The sequence below is a fragment of the Apus apus genome, chromosome 1 (genome assembly GCF_020740795.1).
Source record: "Apus apus isolate bApuApu2 chromosome 1, bApuApu2.pri.cur, whole genome shotgun sequence".
NCBI classification, from domain to species: Eukaryota; Metazoa; Chordata; class Aves; order Apodiformes; family Apodidae; genus Apus; species Apus apus.
Window position 1 is genome coordinate 199114741 of NC_067282.1, and position 19422 is coordinate 199134162.

General features: G+C 46.6%; 1 protein-coding gene across 7 annotated transcripts in view; it reads left to right on the forward strand.

Moving 5' to 3' along the window:
• FRMD4A (FERM domain containing 4A) overlaps positions 1 to 19422 on the forward strand; it is a 383479-nt gene that overhangs the window by 346097 nt on the left and 17960 nt on the right. For all 7 annotated transcript variants that reach the window (XM_051608133.1, XM_051608143.1, XM_051608117.1 and 4 more), the window contains exons 14-16: positions 5067 to 5208; positions 14882 to 15015; positions 18350 to 18472. In XM_051608133.1, the coding sequence (XP_051464093.1) occupies positions 5067 to 5208; positions 14882 to 15015; positions 18350 to 18472 (399 nt within the window). The remainder of the gene's footprint in view (positions 1 to 5066; positions 5209 to 14881; positions 15016 to 18349; positions 18473 to 19422) is intronic.

Genomic DNA, 19422 nt, shown 5'->3' on the forward strand with positions numbered 1-19422 from the left:
CCTACAGACAGCACCACCCACTCACCCTCGTTTGTCAACCTGTCACGTCTGTGGCCATGTCAGTGTGCTTTGTCACAATAATCCCAGTGGTCATGCTGGGGCTTTGAAGTCAAGGCGTACAAATATTTTTGTCCCATTCTCTTAAGGGAGCTGGTGTTTTAGTCCATCATCTTCATCTTTGATGTGATTCTGTCAGGATTGATAAATCCATCAATTTTAATTGATCTGTTCAATTCATCCTGCTGGTCACTTCAGGACGTTGTACCCATGTGTGCTTCACTTTTGAAAAGTAGTAAAACATATGCCAGAGTGGGGTGATATGAAATGTCTTTGTTTCAGCTCTCAAGGGCTTAGACAAACATTTATTTGAGTTTCAGGTCGCATGGGTTTGCATACCCTTAAATTTCAGTCCCCACTGCAGCTGAATCCCCAACTTCAAAGCAAAACTTAAGATATTCCCTCTTTTCATGTCCAAACGTGGCATTTCATATCATATTGATGAAAGAAAAATAAAAACAAGCTTAGAAGAAAAAGCCTGCTGGAGCTCTCTGCAACTGAGCCTTCACTCTAGTGATGTAGATAAGATGGCAGGAGATATGACACAGTGATAAAGCAAGCTTGAAATCTCTGCTTCTCGTAACCGGGCGCCAGTTGGATATGGGCCTTCTGCACAGCTCCACTGGAAAACCCCTTCTCTTGGGTTTTTAGAAGAAATAAAATCAGCTTGCCTGGATTTTGACCCTTATGCAAGGAAGTGAGGTCCCAGCCTTCTTTGCAGCCTCGCTCTGCGTTGAACTCCTGCCAGCTCACCAAGTTCCCAGCATCTTGTTCCCTGCTGATCTGTCTCCTTGCAAACGAAGCGTAACATGGAGACAGAAGAGATCCTCAGCTTTCTGAGTGAACATGTCAGCGTGCAGAACTCCAGTCAGCTTCCCTTTTTTTTCAGGAGACAGATGCAGCAGGACTTCAAGGCATGTCTTTGCTCTGTTGACTGCACCGAGTCAATCAAGTGCTTGGCCTAAAAGCCTTGAGAAGTCCCTGTTTGTGGGAATTTCCAGCAGCATGTTCCTCCAAGCACAAAGCTTTTTGGCTGAGTGAACCGGTAGAAAATAGGCCAAGGGTTTCAAAAAATCACCTTCAGCAAAGCTCCATCACTGCAAGCAAGAGGGGTAAATTCAACCGTAGTGTCCACCTACTCTTGCATTTCACTGATGGATTTTTGTTCACCCTCTGACCCTGTCAGAACAGCGCTGGGAATCAGTTTGGCCTGGTGCTTTGAAATGACTCATGAATGAGCCAGTCTCCCTCCATGTAAATGAGACTTGGCAGGTCTGCACTAAGTGCTTTAAAATTTTTGAGCCTGGAGGGAGTGCAGGGCCCACGGGAGCGCTAATGGGATGTAATCTAGCTTTCCACTGTTGTGCTGTCAGAACAGTCTAGCCCAGGCCTCATGCTGGCTGCTGCTCAGTGGCCTGTATGAAATGAGCTGTTGGTCTGATTCCTGCTGTTGATGAGTGGCTGTCCAAAGCACAAGACCACCCGATGCTGATTGGCATTGCTGTAGGCAGCAGGGATTGAGCGGCATGGAAAATTAACCCCATTCCTTTCAGGAGATGCTCCATCCCCACTGTTCAGTGCAGGCCATGGGATCTAAAACTTTCTCCTATGGCTTCAGCAGGCTTGGATTGCACCCTCTGTGGGCTGCACTCTGCCCTGCTGATCCCTTCTGCTCTCCTCTTGTTTGTTTATCCTCTCCCCTGGCTCCAGGGATGCCAGGTTTTGGTGTTACATCATTTTTTCATTTACCGTGTGTAGGGCACACTTCCAGCCACTGCAAGCCTTGCTTGACTGACAGGACCACAAGAGCATCCAGCTGCATTTCTATCACTCAGCATTGCAGTTGGTCAAACATGTAGGGCCAGAGTGTGCCCTCATTTATTAAGAGTGGAAAAAAAACTGCTGGGCTTCTGGCTGTAACTATCCTATAAATGCAGGGAAACCGCTGCCTTGTAGAGCAGGAGGGCAGGATCTGTCTGTGCAGAGTTGGGGTTTGTACTTTACTACACATCCACTGCAAGGACTCAGTATGTTGGGTTAGACAGATACTGGTTTGACCAATATAGCTGTTGCTGGAGTTATGCAAAGTATACATAACCCTACATACATGTAGGTTCATACAGCATATTTACATCTGCAGGGGATAAATCACCAGGACAGCAGCAGTCTGAAGGCTTGTTACCTCCAAAGATCTGCCATTGCAGCAAGACAGCAGTTCATGGTCAGGCTGCTTATCAGGACTTCAGTAGCAGGAAATCTCATTAGATAAAAGCAGTGACTTTTCCTCTTCAGCTAGAACTAACCTTCCAGAGCTATTTGGAGAACATGTTTCACAGACCTTGTTCCTGTCCAGAAACATCAGATCCAAGAAGCTAAAAGAGTGCTGTCCTTCTCCTAGGGCTGATTTTGGGGAGGAGCTGCTGGAAATGAAGGGTGTCTTACTGGTTGTAGCATTAGTTTAAGACAGTCAGTACTGGTTGCTGATCTGCTCTGACATCTTGGTAGGTAGTTCAGCTTCTGCACTCAAATGAGGAAGTGCACATACCCTGTTCTTGGGCTTGTGGAAATAAGCTTGTGAGGCATTTGGGTACCTCTGAATGGTAATGATGGAGCCTATAAATACCCAAGAATATTAAACTATATTAATACATCTGAGGGTATTTCAGTATAAGGTGTTCCCACTGCTGTCTTCATTTGCAGTCTTAAATTAATCTTAAAAATGCAATGTGCATCAGGGAGACGTTTTACTTCCCTCATTATTTCACTGATGTGCAAACAGGGCAGGGGATTGCTAAGAACTGAAAGTTAAGAGTCTTACCCAAAGCCCCACAGCAGATCAGTAACAGAGCTAAGGCTGAAGCTCTGTATGGTAAGCATTCAGCCATCAGTTCAGCCTTAGTTCTTGTTAAAAGAATTTCTGCTTCCCAAGGATGTGGAATAACAATGAAAATCCCATAGTGGTGAGTGTTCCTTGTACTTCCATCTCGTGTTAGTTCCAGTGGTGGTAGATCACACGCAGGTGCAGGGACATCAATCAGCTTCTGATTTGGTAGCTCTGTAATGATGTGCCCACCACTTGAACTGTATGACTAGGGTTCAGTCTTCTGGTCTCAAGGAGGTGCAGCAGGGGATGCTCAAGTGATCCTGAGCTAGGGCTTCACCATCCTGTTGAACAGAAGCCTTTGTGTGGCTGGTGAGCCTTGGCACAATGTCCCAACAACTTCCTGGGTTCTGGGAACCAGAATTTGCAGGTCAGTGGCCCTGTGAGGCCAGGCTAATTGGAAGCACAGAATTTGTGAGGTTTGGGTGGTGGGCTGAGCTCCAAGCTCCCTCCATCCATGACAGAGGAGATCACATGAGGGTCAGCAAACAAGAAAGCAGTTTCTAGGTTGGAGATGAAGTAGCAGTCCCTTTGTGTGCTATATTACAAACACCCAGCTTCTTCCTAGTTTTCAGGAGTTTTCTCCTTGTTATCATGGCTTGGTACCTGAAGCAAATTCAACAACCAATATATGTATAGAGCTCACAGCATAAGCTTGTCCTTAGTTCAGAGGAGGCAAGAGGAAATTTTCCATGTGAACTGATTTTTTCCACAATGGTTTAATGAAAAGCTTCCTTCTGTGTTTTTCTGAGTGCTTGGAGATGATCCCAGTTGGAAATGAGACAGAAGAATAGAGGGCTGGTGGGGTTGTTCTGATGTGGCTGTTGCAATTTTACAGTGATCCTAAGGTTGTACTGGTCAGAAAAAAGTCTGAAAAATTCTTGGGGCCACCTAAGACACCCTCATATGTAGAGTTGATCTTCCTAGTATTGCTAGGGCTATATCTGAAGTGCTAGGGCTGAAGGGACATCCCCAGCAACTTTGATCAGTGTCCTTGATCCTCTTGTTCACATTAAGTGCCTGCTAGATGCTTCCAGTATGGACTGGAGATAGATGGCAAGCTGCTGACAGTGGGGTTGTTACTGAGTGAGCCCAACCCTTCAAACAGGCACTGTGCTCATTTCATTGCTTGGTGCTGCTGGCCCCCTTGCCCTGGACATTTTCTGCCTCTGCTGGTTCTTTGGGCATAACCACATCTGAGCTCACCGTTCAACAAACAGAAAGTTCTGGAAAGTTCTCACCTGAACTTTCTGGACATCTTTTCTCAATTCCTTCCGTAACCGATGGAGAAGGGATGGCATCTTAGGAAGTTAACTCCTTTCTTCCTAAGATAGGAGGGGGACTAGATGATCATTGAAGGTCCCTTCTGACTGAAATACTACTATTCTATTCTATTCTATTCTATTCTATTCTATTCTATTCTATTCTATTCTATTCTATTCTATTCTATTCTATTCTATTCTATTCTTTTCTTCTATAGGTTTACAAAGTATGCATTTTTACTTTTCCCTCCAGGTGCCTAGGTTGTTGACATTTTGTGGTGTACAATGGGTGACTCCTTGCTCTAGTGAGGCCAGTTACTGAGCTGGAGCTGGGTGTTGTTTCTTACTGGAGTAATGTTAATGCTTTGAAGAGGTTTCTCACAGTAGGAGCATGGCATGCAGCTTGTTAGGCTGGACCATAACCTGAACATGGTTTCCTGCCAGTGTTTTCTTCCAGCTTCTCATGACAGCCCGTTTAAGCCATGTCCTCACTGTTTCTTGGGCAAAATCTCATTGCAAATTTGAAAAGGCCCTTCCTGGCTTCCTTTAGATGCTAGAGATGGCATTTCTGAAGGTTTCTTATTGTATGTGGTAACATAGAGACTCCCTACATAGTTTGTTTAAGAGGAAAAAATGTCCATGGCAAAGCAGAGAAAATAACAAACAACAGGAAGCAATGCCAGAATTGTACCCACTTAAGAATGTAAAAAGGGCAGCAGTGAATGCTGTGCCAGATTGCTTCTATTCTTGTAAAATAATCCAGGTTTGCTGTGGAGCTCTGCTTCCTGCCACAGCAAAAGGGCTCTTTCCTTCTGTGAGCTTTCAAGAAGCACCAGATTATGACTAACTCCTGTGTCCATGTCCAGTCCAAGATTCATGCTGCAAGAAGCCTGAGTGAGATTGCGATTGACCTGACCGAAACTGGAACGCTCAAGACCTCAAAGCTGGCCAACATGGGGAGTAAAGGCAAAATTATCAGCGGCAGCAGCGGGAGTCTTCTGTCATCAGGTAGGTCCTTTATCTTGTAAGTGGAGAGAATATGGTGGGAAGGGCCATGGTCATGGTATAGTGGGGAGCAGCCACAAGCTGCACTGCAGCAATGAAAGTCACTTCCCTTTAGCCTTTCTGTCTGTCCAGGTGTCAGTCTGTCTCTCAGCACATTGTCCCACAAACAGCACAGGCAGCAGCTTCCCCCTCTCTCATTACTGATGTTCGTTTCCTCTTTGGCCCCAGGATGTCATCTCCAGCCTCTCACATTCCAGCTGGGACCTGGTCTCACTTCATAGTTTCTACCATAATCACCCTTTAGCACCCAGCTCATCCCTAGGCAGATGTGTTGATGAAGGAGTCCCCCAGCCAGCAGTGAAGAGGTGGTCAGCCAGTGCAGCTCACCAGGGAGACAGGCTGGGAACTGGTGATGTCCCTCAGCAGTGTTGTGGCAGGGTGCCTTCTTCAGCCAGTGCATATATGCTTTGCCTCTCTGTTCCTTGAATGTGGCTGATGTCTCAGATTCAAAAGAGCTATTCCCTAGCACTCTTTACCAAACTAGTGCCAGGGACCTAGAGGTTTCTTCTGGTGGCTTGAAGCGCCTTCCTGCATGAGTAAGATAGAATTTGTGAAAGAAACTTAAGTTGATACAGAGGAGAGCAAGAGCATGAAAAGAAAAGGACCAGAGAAGGGGAGTCAGGAGGTTGTCTGCATTTCTTTGATACTCTTTTGTAAGTCTGAACTAGGCAAACTGTCTAGAATAGTGCTAAATGTCACTCCAGAAGCAAAGCAAGGATTGATAGTTTGCGAACAGCTTGAAGCTGCTCAGGTGAGAAGCTTTTCAGGAGGGCAAGGTTGCTGGTATCACTGTAATTAACAGTTCCAGTCAATTAAATGCCCACTGCTAAGCGTCACGTCAAGTTACCAAAACTGATTGTGTTAAGATGGGTAACACTAGAGAATAACATTCTCACGCTTGGCAAGGGAAGAATCCATATAAGAACAGAAATGCTTTTAAAACTGAACTCTCACTGCTGTAGTAGATCAGCCTGGCATTACTGTATCCTTCATGTCTTAAAAGCCACCCTCTCCTGCCTGGAAAACGTCCAGCAAGGGGTTAAGATGAAGAAAGCTTACAGAGTTCCAGAGCAACCTCCTGTGCAATTCTTTACCTCAACTGCAAACAGAGGTGCTTTTCTGCTCCTTAGGTCTTCCTGACTGTGCAGCTCACAATCCCAACAATCCACCATCTGTGCCTCCCATCGCTCAGGGAGTTGCAGTAGCTGAGCAGCTCCTGGACTGGTGTCGGGTTGTTGAAGTAATTTGTTTGTTTGGCATTTTTTCCAGCTCTCCTGCTAGAAAGTAAATAATGTTAAGTACCCCAAGGAAGTTCCTAAGGCCTTCCCAAGATGCCTCCTGGGCACCATTCCCAAGTTTGTGAGAGCTGCTTGGTAGTAATCCTGTTTTCATGTTAATTCACATGATTTTTCACCTTCCTGGAAAAAAACACATGGGGGTCTGCTTCTGCTGCCTTGCTGGTAGAGCAGTAGCCAGGTGAAAGCCAGCAGAAAATCTGGCCCAGAAAAGCTTCTGTAGGGCCAGCACCTTCCAGGGTTACAGGGATAGAAGTTCTGATCTGGGAGCTGCCCATGCTTTTATTTCTGTATTATCATTTTTTCTCCTTGCTCAAGTCCTGTCTGGCTGAGCATGGAGTTTGCAGACTTGGCAGAATTACACTACTGACTAGACCTGTGCAGAGTTCATTGACCAAGTGAGTAATTTCTTCAGGCCTGGGTAGGTGGGTCAGTCTACCTGGATGCCTACATAGGACTGTGTGAGCTGCTGTTTTGGTCCAGGTGTTAGGCCAGGCAAGCGTGGCTCCCTCCAGGTTCCTATGTTCAGAACTGCCTTTGGGTCCTACCAGCTTTGAGGACAGGGCTCTCCCCAGAATGTTAAGGTGAGCTGTGGGGTCTGCTGCTGCTGTGTTCCTTGCAGCAGCTACAAGGAAATACAGAGAGAAGACATCTGGCAGAGGAAGACAGATACCAGGGAACTGGACACTCTGGATTCCTTCCACACAGTCACTCAGACCTCTCTGCTCCAAGAGCCCCTTCCCTTGAGCCTGGCTGACAGAGGTGACCCAGCCCTGTCCCACTGGGACAGGAGGGGGCATTCACTGCCCGTCCCACTGGGCACTATCACCGGCTCCATCCCAGCCTTTGCATTTCCTCCCATTGTGCCGAAGATTATCAGCACACAATCACAACAATGATGGGTTATCGTGGTGCAGCCTGTGAGCTGGAGAGAATAAGTGCAAATGATTAAGTGGCCACGGTAGATTTCCAGGCTATAAATACCCCGAGTGACTTGAAATCACAAGGGCAGGACTGAATCTCTGTTTGCTCCGACTTCCCCAGTGTTCTCAGTCTTTTTTTTTTTCCTGGAAATAACTTGTAGCCATTTCCTCTCTGGATCTCACTCCTCCTCACTGAAGGGGCTGTCCGTGCCACAAGGAGCATGCTGAAGCTAATATGTCTCCCTTGGGTTTGCAGCAAGGCTGCAAGGAAGTATTTGTTGTTGCTTCCAACTTTCACACTGTCTGGCCAAGATCCTGCCATGCAGTGCGAAGCAGTCGCTGCCCCACGTCACTTATGGTCTCGAGACACAGCAGAAGGGAGATAGAGTCTTATACTGGGACAGTGACTTCCCCGTGATCACAGCATTTCAGGGGCAAAACCTAAGCTCCTTTGTGTTTCCCAGGCCCTTGATCTCCCTTCCCACAGTCTGTGTGCACTCCAGAGTTGTAAATTTGATGCCTGATGCTCCCAAGTCGATCCTGACAAGCATGATCCTTCACTTCTGTCTAATTTTGACTTTGAAGGCCCCTCTCAAAGCAGTGAGCTGCTGTGATTTACATCAAGGATCTTCTCTTCAGAGTCTCTGAGCCATCCCTGGACATCTGGGGCAAGGTTTGTCCACGAATGAAAGCTCTGCTTTCAAACTGGCGTGAACTGTAATCAAAGCCAGCAGAGATAATTATCGGAACAAAACCAAGTTAGGTCCAAGGTGGATTTTTCCTTTGGAGCAGTCTGTGCCATAAGAGCTCTGCAGGGCTCCTAGCTGCTGAGGAGCCCCGCTATTGCTGGGTTATTGTTGGACTGAACCCCAGACTGCCTTCTTCATCTCAGAGGACAGACCACAGAGGAGCACATTTGCTTTAGCTCTGCAGACATATGTTTGAGGAGCCTCCAGCCCCCTGAGCCCCGTTCCTTCAGCAGTGCTGGAGGTTTCCTGTGCAGGGCCCTGTTTACGTTTGAAAATGCCATGACAGAGCCCAGCCAGCTGGTTCCCTGGCCCCCGCTGCTCCATCCTGCAGGGCCTTCTCCTAGCTGGACTGCCCCAGGGGGTGTTGGAGTGGATAAACAGCACCCAAGTGGCCTCTGGCAGGGAGCAGGGAGTGCAGGGAGCACGAAGAAGAGTCGCCCACAGGATATCTGAGCGCATCCTGTGCGGAGCAGCCCCAGCTGGGCTCCCGCACGCCACGGAGGAAATCCTATTTGTCTGGCAGAGACAAGAGATAGTGGCTGGCTGAGCTTGCTGGCTGTTGTGCACTGACATCCTGGTGAGTCAGCCCAGGCTCTCGCATGGAGCAAAGCGTGGGGGGACCTCCCCTCCCTGCTCCAGGGACAACCTTCAATGGGGATCTCAACCAAATGCCAGTGAGCTACAGCCAGCAGCCGGATGTAGCATGAAGGATTTGCCATATTTAGATGTGTTTTTCCTGGAGCAGGAGACTCACAAAATGAGAGAAGAGATGCCTGGAAGCTCTTGCCTCACTGTTCAGCCACCTTGTTGTGTCCAGAAGGACAAGGAGCTACTGGAGAGAGTCCAGCACAGGGTCATTAAGATGATGAAGAGGCTGGAGCATCTGCCCTGTGAGGAAAGGTTGAGAGAGCTGGGTCAGTTTAGCTTAAAGAAAAGGAGGCTGAGGAGGGATCTCATTAATGTTTATAAATTTCTAAAGGGCAGGTGTTAGGAGGATGTGGTCAGACTCTTCTCAGTGGTGTCCAGTGAAAGAACAAGGGGTAAGGGTCACAAACTGGTACACAGGAGGTTTAACCTAAATACAAGAGAGTACTTCTTTAGTCTGAGGGTAACAGAGCACTGGAACAAAACGACCAGGGAGATTGTGGAGCCTCCATCCCTGGAGTCATTCAAAACCCACCTGGACATGTTCCTGTGTGATCTGCTGTAGGGGATCCTGCTCTAGCAGGGGGGTTGGACTAGATGATCTCCAGAAGGCCCTTCCAACCCCTACCATTCTGTGATTCAGTGATTTCCTCTCCCCTCACAGGTGCTAGCACCAATCTTTGGTTCACTCTACTACTCATCAGCATCCTATCTATCTCTATCCTCCCTGCTTGTTTTCATGCTTCTCATTTATCCCTTTTCCAAGCTGACTCCATTCTGCTACAATAGGTGGTGGAAATGGGAATGAACAGTGAGTCACTGGTAGGGATCTTCTTTTCAAACCAGTGACTCACATTGCTGGTCTCATCTCTTTCACAAACTTTAAAACAAAGCTGGTCTTGGAGCAGACACCTGGTAGCCAGGAGCCTCTGCTGATCTGCACAGTCACAGCACATCGCCTGGGTCAGATCTTTTGGGGTGTGACTCACTTCATGTCCCCATCAATATCACCAAGATGGTCTTGACATCACCAGCACTGGCAGGATCAGAAACCAGCCCATTAGCATGAGTAAAGAAGCTCAGCCATGAATCCTGCTGGACAAGTGAGTTCCTGGAACCACAGAGTCATAGAAGAGTCATTAGAATTTACTTTAAAGGCCATCTACTCCAACCCACTTGGAATGAACAGGGACATCTTCAACTAGATCGGGTTGCTCAGAACCTCGTACAACCTGACCTGGAATGTTTCCAGGTATGAGGTAGGGAGAACCATGTTGTCCCCCCATTTCACAGCAGACATTCTCCTGAATGTAAGTGAATGAAGAAAACACCCGGAAAGGCCAAGTGTGAAGAAGCTGATTAGCTTATCCACACACTAATAGGTTATTAAGTAGATGTTCACCACAACCTGTGTCCCATCCTCAGTGCTAAGGAGGAAAGGGCATGTACAATTGTCTTGGCTTTGAAATGAAACCAGCAGTATCAGTTATAAAAAGAGACCCTCAGTTCAGTAGGTTCCTTGTGGTCACAAAGAGAATGCTCTGTGCTGGCTACCCAGTGTGTTTTCACAACCCTTTCTCTTTTTGGGACATCAGATGGTTCTACACATGTGTCTGTTGAATTCAGAGTTTGGTAGATCTTTGCACAGCAAATGAGAAAGAGGCTGGCTGATAATTTCCATAGAAAGGTTCAAAAGCCATGCAGGGAAATGATGTATTTCAGCAACATTTCTCCTGTTTACTGCTTTATGAATTAGCCCTATTTGTAGGAGCTAAAATAACCTGATAGAGCCTCCCAGTCAGCCTGTTCTGTTGAGGCAGGAGTCTCAAGTCAGGACCGATCTTTCAGGACTGATTTTTCTCTGTTCATGATCCCCTTTGCAAGGCACTGGGCAGCTGTGACTCAGTGAGCATCATATTTAATAGGGCTGACTTAAGGTAGTATCTGCTTGATTGGTTTGGTTTGCACTGATCTTTGATTATTTTTTGGTGGGTTTTATGGTCTTTTGATTTGTTCTGACATTTTTGGGTCAATTGCCACTAGGTTTAGAAGCAGGTCCGTGGTCACAGCCTTGCCTAAGGCTGGATTAATACCTATTTATAAATAAAGAGCCTCTAATGGAAGCTGTAGGCACCCCAGCACTGCAAAGCAGTGTTCTCTGCTCCTTTAAAAGCATCTCACACCGCTGTGCTTCTCTTGACTGATCAAGTTTCCATTTGCTTTTCACCTGTAAGAACAAGCAGAGAATCCAACCCATAAAAATCTAATAATACATCCCAAAATAGTTCATCTTTTAATTAAATAAAAAGAACCAGCTAGAACAGAACAGTTTCTGAAGGAGAAACTTCAGGAAGGTCTGAAGAAGTAAGTCAGTGCTGCGTTATGCCTAAGGGATCATCAGGTATGGTCAAGCTAAAAAAAGCATCACAAGCCATGAACAGAATGTCCTGTCCCCTGGCCTTTGAACCCTCACTATACTAGAAGTGTTTGTGATAGAAAGACACACGTGGACAGGGTGAATTTGAACTGGTTTGTTAGTGCCAAGGACTGGCTTTGGCTTCAGCAGTAACCCCATTGCTTAACTCAGAACGTGTCCACCCGCTTCCAGATCTCCTCCAGTTCCTTTGCTTTCTGGGAGGGGTGAAAAAGATGTCAAAACGTGCCCTTGGTGGATGCTGCCACTGACTGCATCAGGAATGAGACCAGCCTGATTCTGGCTCAGGGGAAGCACAGCTGGAGCAAATGCTGTGGTCTGGGCTTGATTTGGGTCTGTACCAGCTCAGCCAGAAGCCGTTTGTTTCCTTCTTGTCGACACACCCCGAATCAGCACAGGCATCTGGCCAGGATTTAGGCTGTTCATGTGCTTTTAAATGTTTCAGCATCTATGTAGCTGCTGTGGCAACCCACAGTGCAAAAATGAATAGCTTTTAAAAATAAATCTGGGGCTAGTGGGGAGGGTGAGAGCAGAGAGCGGAAGGACAGGGGAAGAGCAGTTGAAAGGAATATGTAGGTTGTTAAATTGTTCTAAAAAAAAAAAGGTTGAAACATCTGCTGGAATCGTGAGCAACTTTTCTGTCTACCAGGACTAAACTATTTGTTGGCAATTCATTGAAGAAATTCAGCAGTTCAGCTTTGCTGTTAACTGCTCACCAGGATTACTGAAGCTGGTGAAGAGTCTACAGCACAAGTCTTATGAGGAGCAGCTGAGGGAACTGGAGTTGTTTAGTCTGGAGAAAAGGAGGCTGAGGGGAGACCACCTTGCTCTCTACAGCTACCTGAAAGGAGGTTGTAGAGAGGGGGGATCGAGGTTGTAATGAGGGGTGAGGTTGGTCTCTTCTTCCCAAGTAACAAGTAATAGAACAGGAAATGGCCTCAAGTTGTACCAAGGAAGGTTTGGATTGGATATTAGAAAAAATTCCTTCACTAACAGGGTTGTCAGGCACTGGAACAGGCTGCCCAGGGAAGTGGTAGAGTCACTATCCCTGAAGGTATTTAAAAGCCATGTAGATGTGGTGCTTAGGGACATGGTTGAGTGGTGGTCTTGGCAGTGCTGGGTTAGCGTTTGGACTTGGTGATCTGAAAGGTCTTTTCCAGCCAAAACAATTCTGTGATTCTAGTAAGAATTACTAAATGCTAGGGAAGGGTCTCCATGCCAGTGCAAGTGGGAGGCCCCTCTAGAAGATCCTATCAGGTTCTTGGAGCACAGATGTGTTTGCAGAATTGAATTTTGTTGCTCTGTGAGAGCAAATGCAAATGAAATGAGGATGACTACAGCAACTAAACAAACATCTTACCGTGAGGTTGTCCTCCTTTGTCTGATGATGCTTAACATGTCTGACCTTTAGACAGCCCTTTTTCCACCTCCCCTGCTCTGGAACAGCTCAATAAAAGGTGTAACAAAGCAGAGTGGCATTTCACAAAATAAGTGCCAGCTGTCTTCCTGTATGAAAACTGCAGAAAATATTGCTGGAAAAGATCTGTGAGATTCTCTGCTCTCCCTGGGCCAATGCAAAACTGTATCATAGCATGGTTTGCCTCAATCCTCTTTAACTTTAAACAGTCTGCTGGAATAGTAGCAATAAAAGATGAAGCTGAAAGCACAAATTTCACTCTGCTGCCAAAATAGTTGTTCCCAGGTTCCTTCCAGAGCTCTGTGAAATGGCAGCAACATTTTCATCCTCCTTGGATGTAGGCTTGGAGGCCAAGCTGCAAATGTATCTAAAAGCCCCTCCTAGCCCCCACCCTACAGGTGCACAGGAGACCCTCTATAGTGTCCTGTTCTGTCTGACTCCTGCACATAATAAAGGTCTGCTTTCTCTGTACTATTGCTCTAGAGAGGTGGGGAAGTCCCTCAGAGTCACCCTGGAACAGTGGGTGTTGAGAGCACTGAGGAACTGCTGTGGAGTAGGAGGAGCCCCCTTAAAGCATTGCTGAGTCAAAGGCTTCTCTGCAGGGATAAATCTACAGTGGACTAAATGGCCCACAAGAAGTCCTTACAAATCACTGGGCACAATCCAGCTGGTGGATTGTGTCTGGTGACATCTTAGATGGGTTAGAGTATCCCACAGCCAGTCTAGAAGAGTGGGAGTCTCACAGGGTCTCACAGTATTATATTTCTGCCACCTCATGGAAGACATCTCAGATACCTTAGATCACCTAGAAACTTCTGCCACAGCAGCCCCATCCATTTAGCCCAGCTCAGGACCCACTGTAGAGTTTACTAAAAAGGGACCAGATGCAGAGTTAGGCTGAGCTCCAGAGCTGTGTGTGGGGCAGAGCTTTAGAATGTGTGCAGCTGTAGCTGTCAGTATGGACAGATGTGGGATGCTCCTACTGAATCCACCACAGATACCAGAACTCAGCCTTCCATAAACCTAAGGTGGATCCTTTGAACTACAGCTGTAGCTGAACAACAGCCAGTAATATGAGTGAAAAGCATGTGGAGATGACATTTACCCCCTCCTGAGCTTGCTTTTCAGCTCCTAGTACAGCCAACATCTTCCTGTCCTTACTTTGTGATGAAAGGACACACTCAGCTTTTGCAGACAAGGGGATCAGAAGAAAGTAGAGACTTCACTAGGAACTCATCCCTCAGCCTAGTGGTGCATTAAGAAGAGTGAATACTAAGCACATCCTAAAAAATTAGCCGCTGAAGTTAGGGACCCAAAAATGGAAGCAACCAACATTGACCCTTCTTTGAGGTGCTAGATCTTGAGCAGCAATTGATGCACCATCCCAAACCAAAATAAAATCAGGAACTCCACCAGGAAATTCCCCTAAAGAGCTGAAGTTACAAATGCTGTCGTGACATCTGAGCAACAGAGTCTGACTTAATGCATGGACTTACTTCAGTGAAAGTTTTTGGTTAATTGCCACTTGAAAATTCAAGCCATTTAGACATCAGTTTAAATATCTTGACCTGCATCATCACAAGGAGCAGCTACTGTCCCACAAAAACCTATGAGTTATTGTTGTTTTGGTGTGTTTTACAGGAATCTTGCTAGGTAATTTTGTTCCATTACATTTTTTTTCATAAAACAGGCACTCAAAGTGGATTGAATTAAATGTTTGTTACTAGATAATTGCAGTTTTTAAGAAGCAGGCTGTATTGTCACATGGTTTCTCCTAGGCTTAATTTCCCAAAAATGCATCTCCAGGGCTTTGTAAACTGAACTGTTATTTGCCATTGGGAACTTTCACGGGAACTGCATGGGGTTTTTTTGTTTTGTTTTGTTTTTTTCCCAGGATCTTTACATGAATTATTTGATTGCTTTTATTTTTCTGGATAATGATTACAAATGTCTTTGTGTGCCCTACTGTCCAATCTCTGTTAGCTTAAACATTAAGAATTTGCTGTAAACAAACATGACTGGGTAACACCTGCTTCATGTCATAGTTGGATTTCTTTTCGGAAGAACTGCATCCAGGGTTGGGTAAAATTACAAGTACTCCAGATGTGTTTTCTGCTGTCAGCTGGCCTAGTGAAATCATTGTTTATTGACAGGTTCCCAAGAGTCAGATAGTTCTCAGTCTGCCAAGAAAGACATGCTGGCTGCACTGAAATCCAGGCAAGAAGCTTTGGAAGAGACACTGCGCCAGCGCTTGGAAGAGCTGAAGAAGCTGTGTCTCCGAGAAGCGGTAGGGAATGGACGTTTTGTAACTGGTAACACTTTGTTGCTTGCATCCTTATAGCACGCTCCTTGTTTGGAGATGGTGTGGAATCAGGAGAAGAGATTCCTTCCACAGTCGTCTCTTGCAGAGTCCATTGTAAAAATGCCTCAGGAAGGTCCAGCTGTTCCACCTGCAGATTGCAATGTCACAGGACCTTTCCCTCCCTACAGAAGGGGACCCCATGTCTGCTGCATACGCAGTTGGCTTGGAGCTAGGAGGGAGGTCATCATCCATGTCTGTTCAAAATGGTGTTTAAGATGCATTCAGCCAAGCTTCTTACTGACTTTGGTGGGAGCATGCAGCTACCTACATGGTATAGGAAGGCTGTCCTGTGTACTGGTAGTCACTTCTTAAGTGCTTTTAGCATTAGCAAAAAAAATCCCAAACCCCAGGCTGATACATGTTCGTCTTGAAGCAGGCCCAACCTTACCTTCTTTTCTTTTCCCATCACATTCTTACATACAGTATACAAAACCTCATCATGTAGGCTTCCTTCATCTGCTAAGCCTTGGCATTGCTGTAGAGGAAGTGCAGTGGCAGACCTTGAGAAGAGGAAGCACAGTGGTCATCCCAGCACATGCAGGACAGCTCAGAAACTCATAACCTTCCCACTCACCTGCCTGTTCATTCTTGGAGTACATAGGAGGCCAGTTTAGAGATCAGTATAATGTCTGTAGAAATCACAGCCGTGCTGCATATGTGCATGGAGATTAGCAGCAGCATGCACTGGGGTCATTCAGCAATCCTCCTTTGTTTACCAGGCCTGAAAATCTGAATTTAACACCACTGGAAGCTGCAGACAATGGCAGTGAGGTCTTCCTGTTGTTGCTTAATACTTGATGTGTATCTTGCCTTTTACAAAAATAGGGGAAACAGGTCACTTGTTCAGGTCTCATTTCACTTTGTTTCAGTTAGCCTATAGTTTTAATGCTAATAAGAATAAATTGTGGAAAATACCTTTCAACAAAGAAAGTCAGAAGAAATCTCTGCTGCCCTGCTTACCATCCTTTACTCCACATGAGCAGTCTCCTTTCCCACCTGAAGAGTCCTGGCTGACTTCAGCAATCAACTTGTGCTGATAAAGGCCTCAGGATCAGATTCAGTCTCTGTAAGTCCATGGAGTACTGAGTACTAAGATCAACTGCTGGAAGCTGTCACATGCTCTTTGGGGCCTGATGGACAAGGTCTGGAGGGCTCTGTGTGGAATTTACCACCCTAAGCTAATGCTGCCTGACTGCTGATGGCTAATGCCTTGCAGCAGCATGAATGCAGGGGAAGATGTGCCTGTGCCACAGCTCCAGGAGCTCATAGCCCAGCTTTAACCCCAGCCCCATCTGCAGTGTAGCCTCAGATTGGCTCAGCTCGCTTTGCAAGCAACTGGGATGCAGACAAAAGCTCCCACTGGGGCTTGGAGCTGGTGATAAGGAGCAATATCCCTTAGTATGCTTCAGCAAGGCTGGCCATAGCCCATCTGTCAGCACCTTAAGAGCTGGTAGAAAGTGTTCATGCTTTCTGTAGATGATCCCAGAGAGGCAGCTGATGGACACTTGGTCAGACTTGGGAGTCTGACCCTGTCTTACAACCCTAGACAACTCATCCTGCAGTTGGGAGTATTTCCTCTCAGGCTGCCCTTAGTCCTTTCTGCTTTGACGTGGGAATGGCCAAAACAGAGGGACAAGGCAGCAAACCAGGAGATAAAAAAGGGTTAAAAGTGGGGACATAATCAAGCATGGCCAGAGCCATTCATAAGAGTGGCATCAGGTTACTTCAGGCCATCACTACTCCAGTTACTTATTAATTTAGATTACATTTCAGGACTGTGCCTGTGAATACTTTTCAGCTTATGGAAGCAGCATGGTAGCCCACATTAATTTTGTTCTGCTCCAATCTTGGGCATTTTACAGAAGATACGAACTCTTTCCCCACTATGCTGCTTCATATTAAGTTAGGGGTTATAAAGGAAATATCCTTGTTTTCCCCAGGAAGGGATACAGGAATCTGTGTCTTGATGCAGTGCTTAGAGCCACATCTCACAGGAAGGAGCACAGTTTGGAAGAAAAGCTGAAATAACCCCACAGGGCTGGAGGGGCAAAGCAGAACAGGACTCTAAGATGCTTCAGCAGTGCCTCTCAAAAGGGGGTTGTGCACATTGGCACAGAGCTGTGCTGCAATCCCATGTCTCTGGGAAATACTTAGAGGAAAGATTTGAAAAGACCAGGTCCTTGTTTCCTAGTGACCTGAAAAAGAGTAGAAAGAAAAACCCCATTAGGGAGTGGGGGAGAGGCCAGGGCAGGCAGGAGCCCGAGCTGCACACTCGCATTAAGGTCAGCTGCTGTTCTTTGGGATTCAGATGATTTAGGTTACTCTGCCAGCTGGATCCTCTCAAGGCTGATGCTGAAGAACACAAAAGCCTTTTGTCCTTCATGGGGAGACTTTTGAGTACAAGGAGTCGGGCTGTGCTCTAGTGAGGCTCCTGCCTTATTCTGTAGGCATTTGAATGCCTGCAATTCAGATATGTGTGGCTGTATTGTGTAGTCCAGGGGGAAAAAAGCCACAGCATTAACAGCAATGTTGGTGCTTCCTGTGTTACAGATATTCCTCAGTTCTGTGGGGTTTACTTCAGATTTTGAACAAATCGTTGCAAATGACCCCATCACTCTGGCCCCTATCTTCTAATATTGCTCCAAAGCTGCCCATGACTTCATTGGGGTTTGGAAGGGGCTCTGATACATTAAGTGTTATCAGACAGGTAATGAGGTACCAGGCACTGCTTTTAGTGACCGTTTTCACCACATTCCTCTCAGACACATCATGAATCAGGTGGGAATGTTTTTCTGTGCAGGTCATAACCTGCACGGCTGTTGCCAGCAGAGCTTTCTGACTCAGCAGACCTGCATCCTGTGTGTGAAGGCTCTCGGATCTGCTCACCCCCTTCTCAGAAGCAGCTCAGCTGATAGAAGCTCTTCTGTCCTGCTCACCCTGCAGCAGAGATGAAAGCAAGTGTGTCTGTTTAGCCTCAGGCCCCAGTACCCTGTGGACGGACACCACCTACAGACCTACCATGGGCAGGCCACAAAAATCTTGTGTTCATGCAGAGGTTACAGAAAAGTTCTCCACCCTCAGTGTCAGGTCCTGGGATGAGTTTGCAGGGCTGGGTGTTCTCCTGTATGTTTACCAGCTGGCTGAACTGGATATGGTGGTAATGAACGCCTGTCATTTTAGGGTCACAGCTGAAGAGTGGTGTTGTGCTCTGCTCTGCTGCAGAACTTCCCAGATGACTAACAGCATGTTCTGCTTACAGGAGCTCACAGGAAAACTGCCACGGGAATACCCCCTGGATCCTGGGGAGGAGCCGCCTATTGTAAGGAGAAGAATAGGAACTGCCTTTAAACTGGATGAGCAGAAAATCCTACCTAAGGGGGAGGTGAGATTTTGTCCCCACCTCGGGTCTCTTAAGATGTCTGGTGTGCATCGCAGAGGAACCACCAGTCTTGCAGGCATTTTTTGCTTTAAATGACTGCAGTTGATCACAGTGCCTTTTTGGTTTTTTTTTAAATATCCACCAGAACAGGGAAGAAGCAAGAGAGCTGGTGGTTTTAGTTCAGACTGGGAGTAAAGGCTAAACCCTAAAAGTTCAGCTCTGGCTTTGCTGGAGGTAACCATAAATAGCCTGGGTGACCAACTGGAGCATGACAGGCCAGGCGCTCTGGTGACCCAGGTCAGTGACTTGTGTGGGTAGGGAGCACAACAGGAGCCCTGTGAGCCACCCGAGCTCTGCTGCTGCCCTGGGGGGGTGGTGCAAACAGCCACTTGCTTCCCTCTTGCCCCGCAGCCCGAATTCAGATCTCCCGTAACGGGGAGAAAAGCATCACAATTATCCAATCTCAGCCCTTCAACAGCAAGATGAAAGCATTTTACTCCCCAGTCCTTAAATAAAAGAGCCTTCGTCCCTACCTGTGGGGAGCTGGAATTACGTTTTTCTAAGTTTGCCAGGGAGTGTTTGTTCTCTTCCCTTGCTCCCACAGTGTGCTGGGTCAGTGCCCTGAACCGTGGCTGTGAAAACAGGCCTGCAGCAGCTGTAAGGCGGGACCGGATTCACAGAAAAGCTATTGTCTGCAGAGACACATTTGTCTCAAGACACTTGTGTATATTCCAGTCTTGAGTTTTCTTTTTATTTTTGTAAGAGAGGAGACTGAAGCTGGTGTGACTGTGTGGTTTAAGGCTCCATTCAGCCAGGGAATTAACTGTTTGTCATTTTGTTGGCATTTTCCTTCGGCTGAAAAAATAAACAGCTGGAGCTCTTTAGTTTTGTTCTCAATGGAGCCTGGGAGAGGAATTCCACTGAAGTCAAATATTCATGAACTAGCACATTTA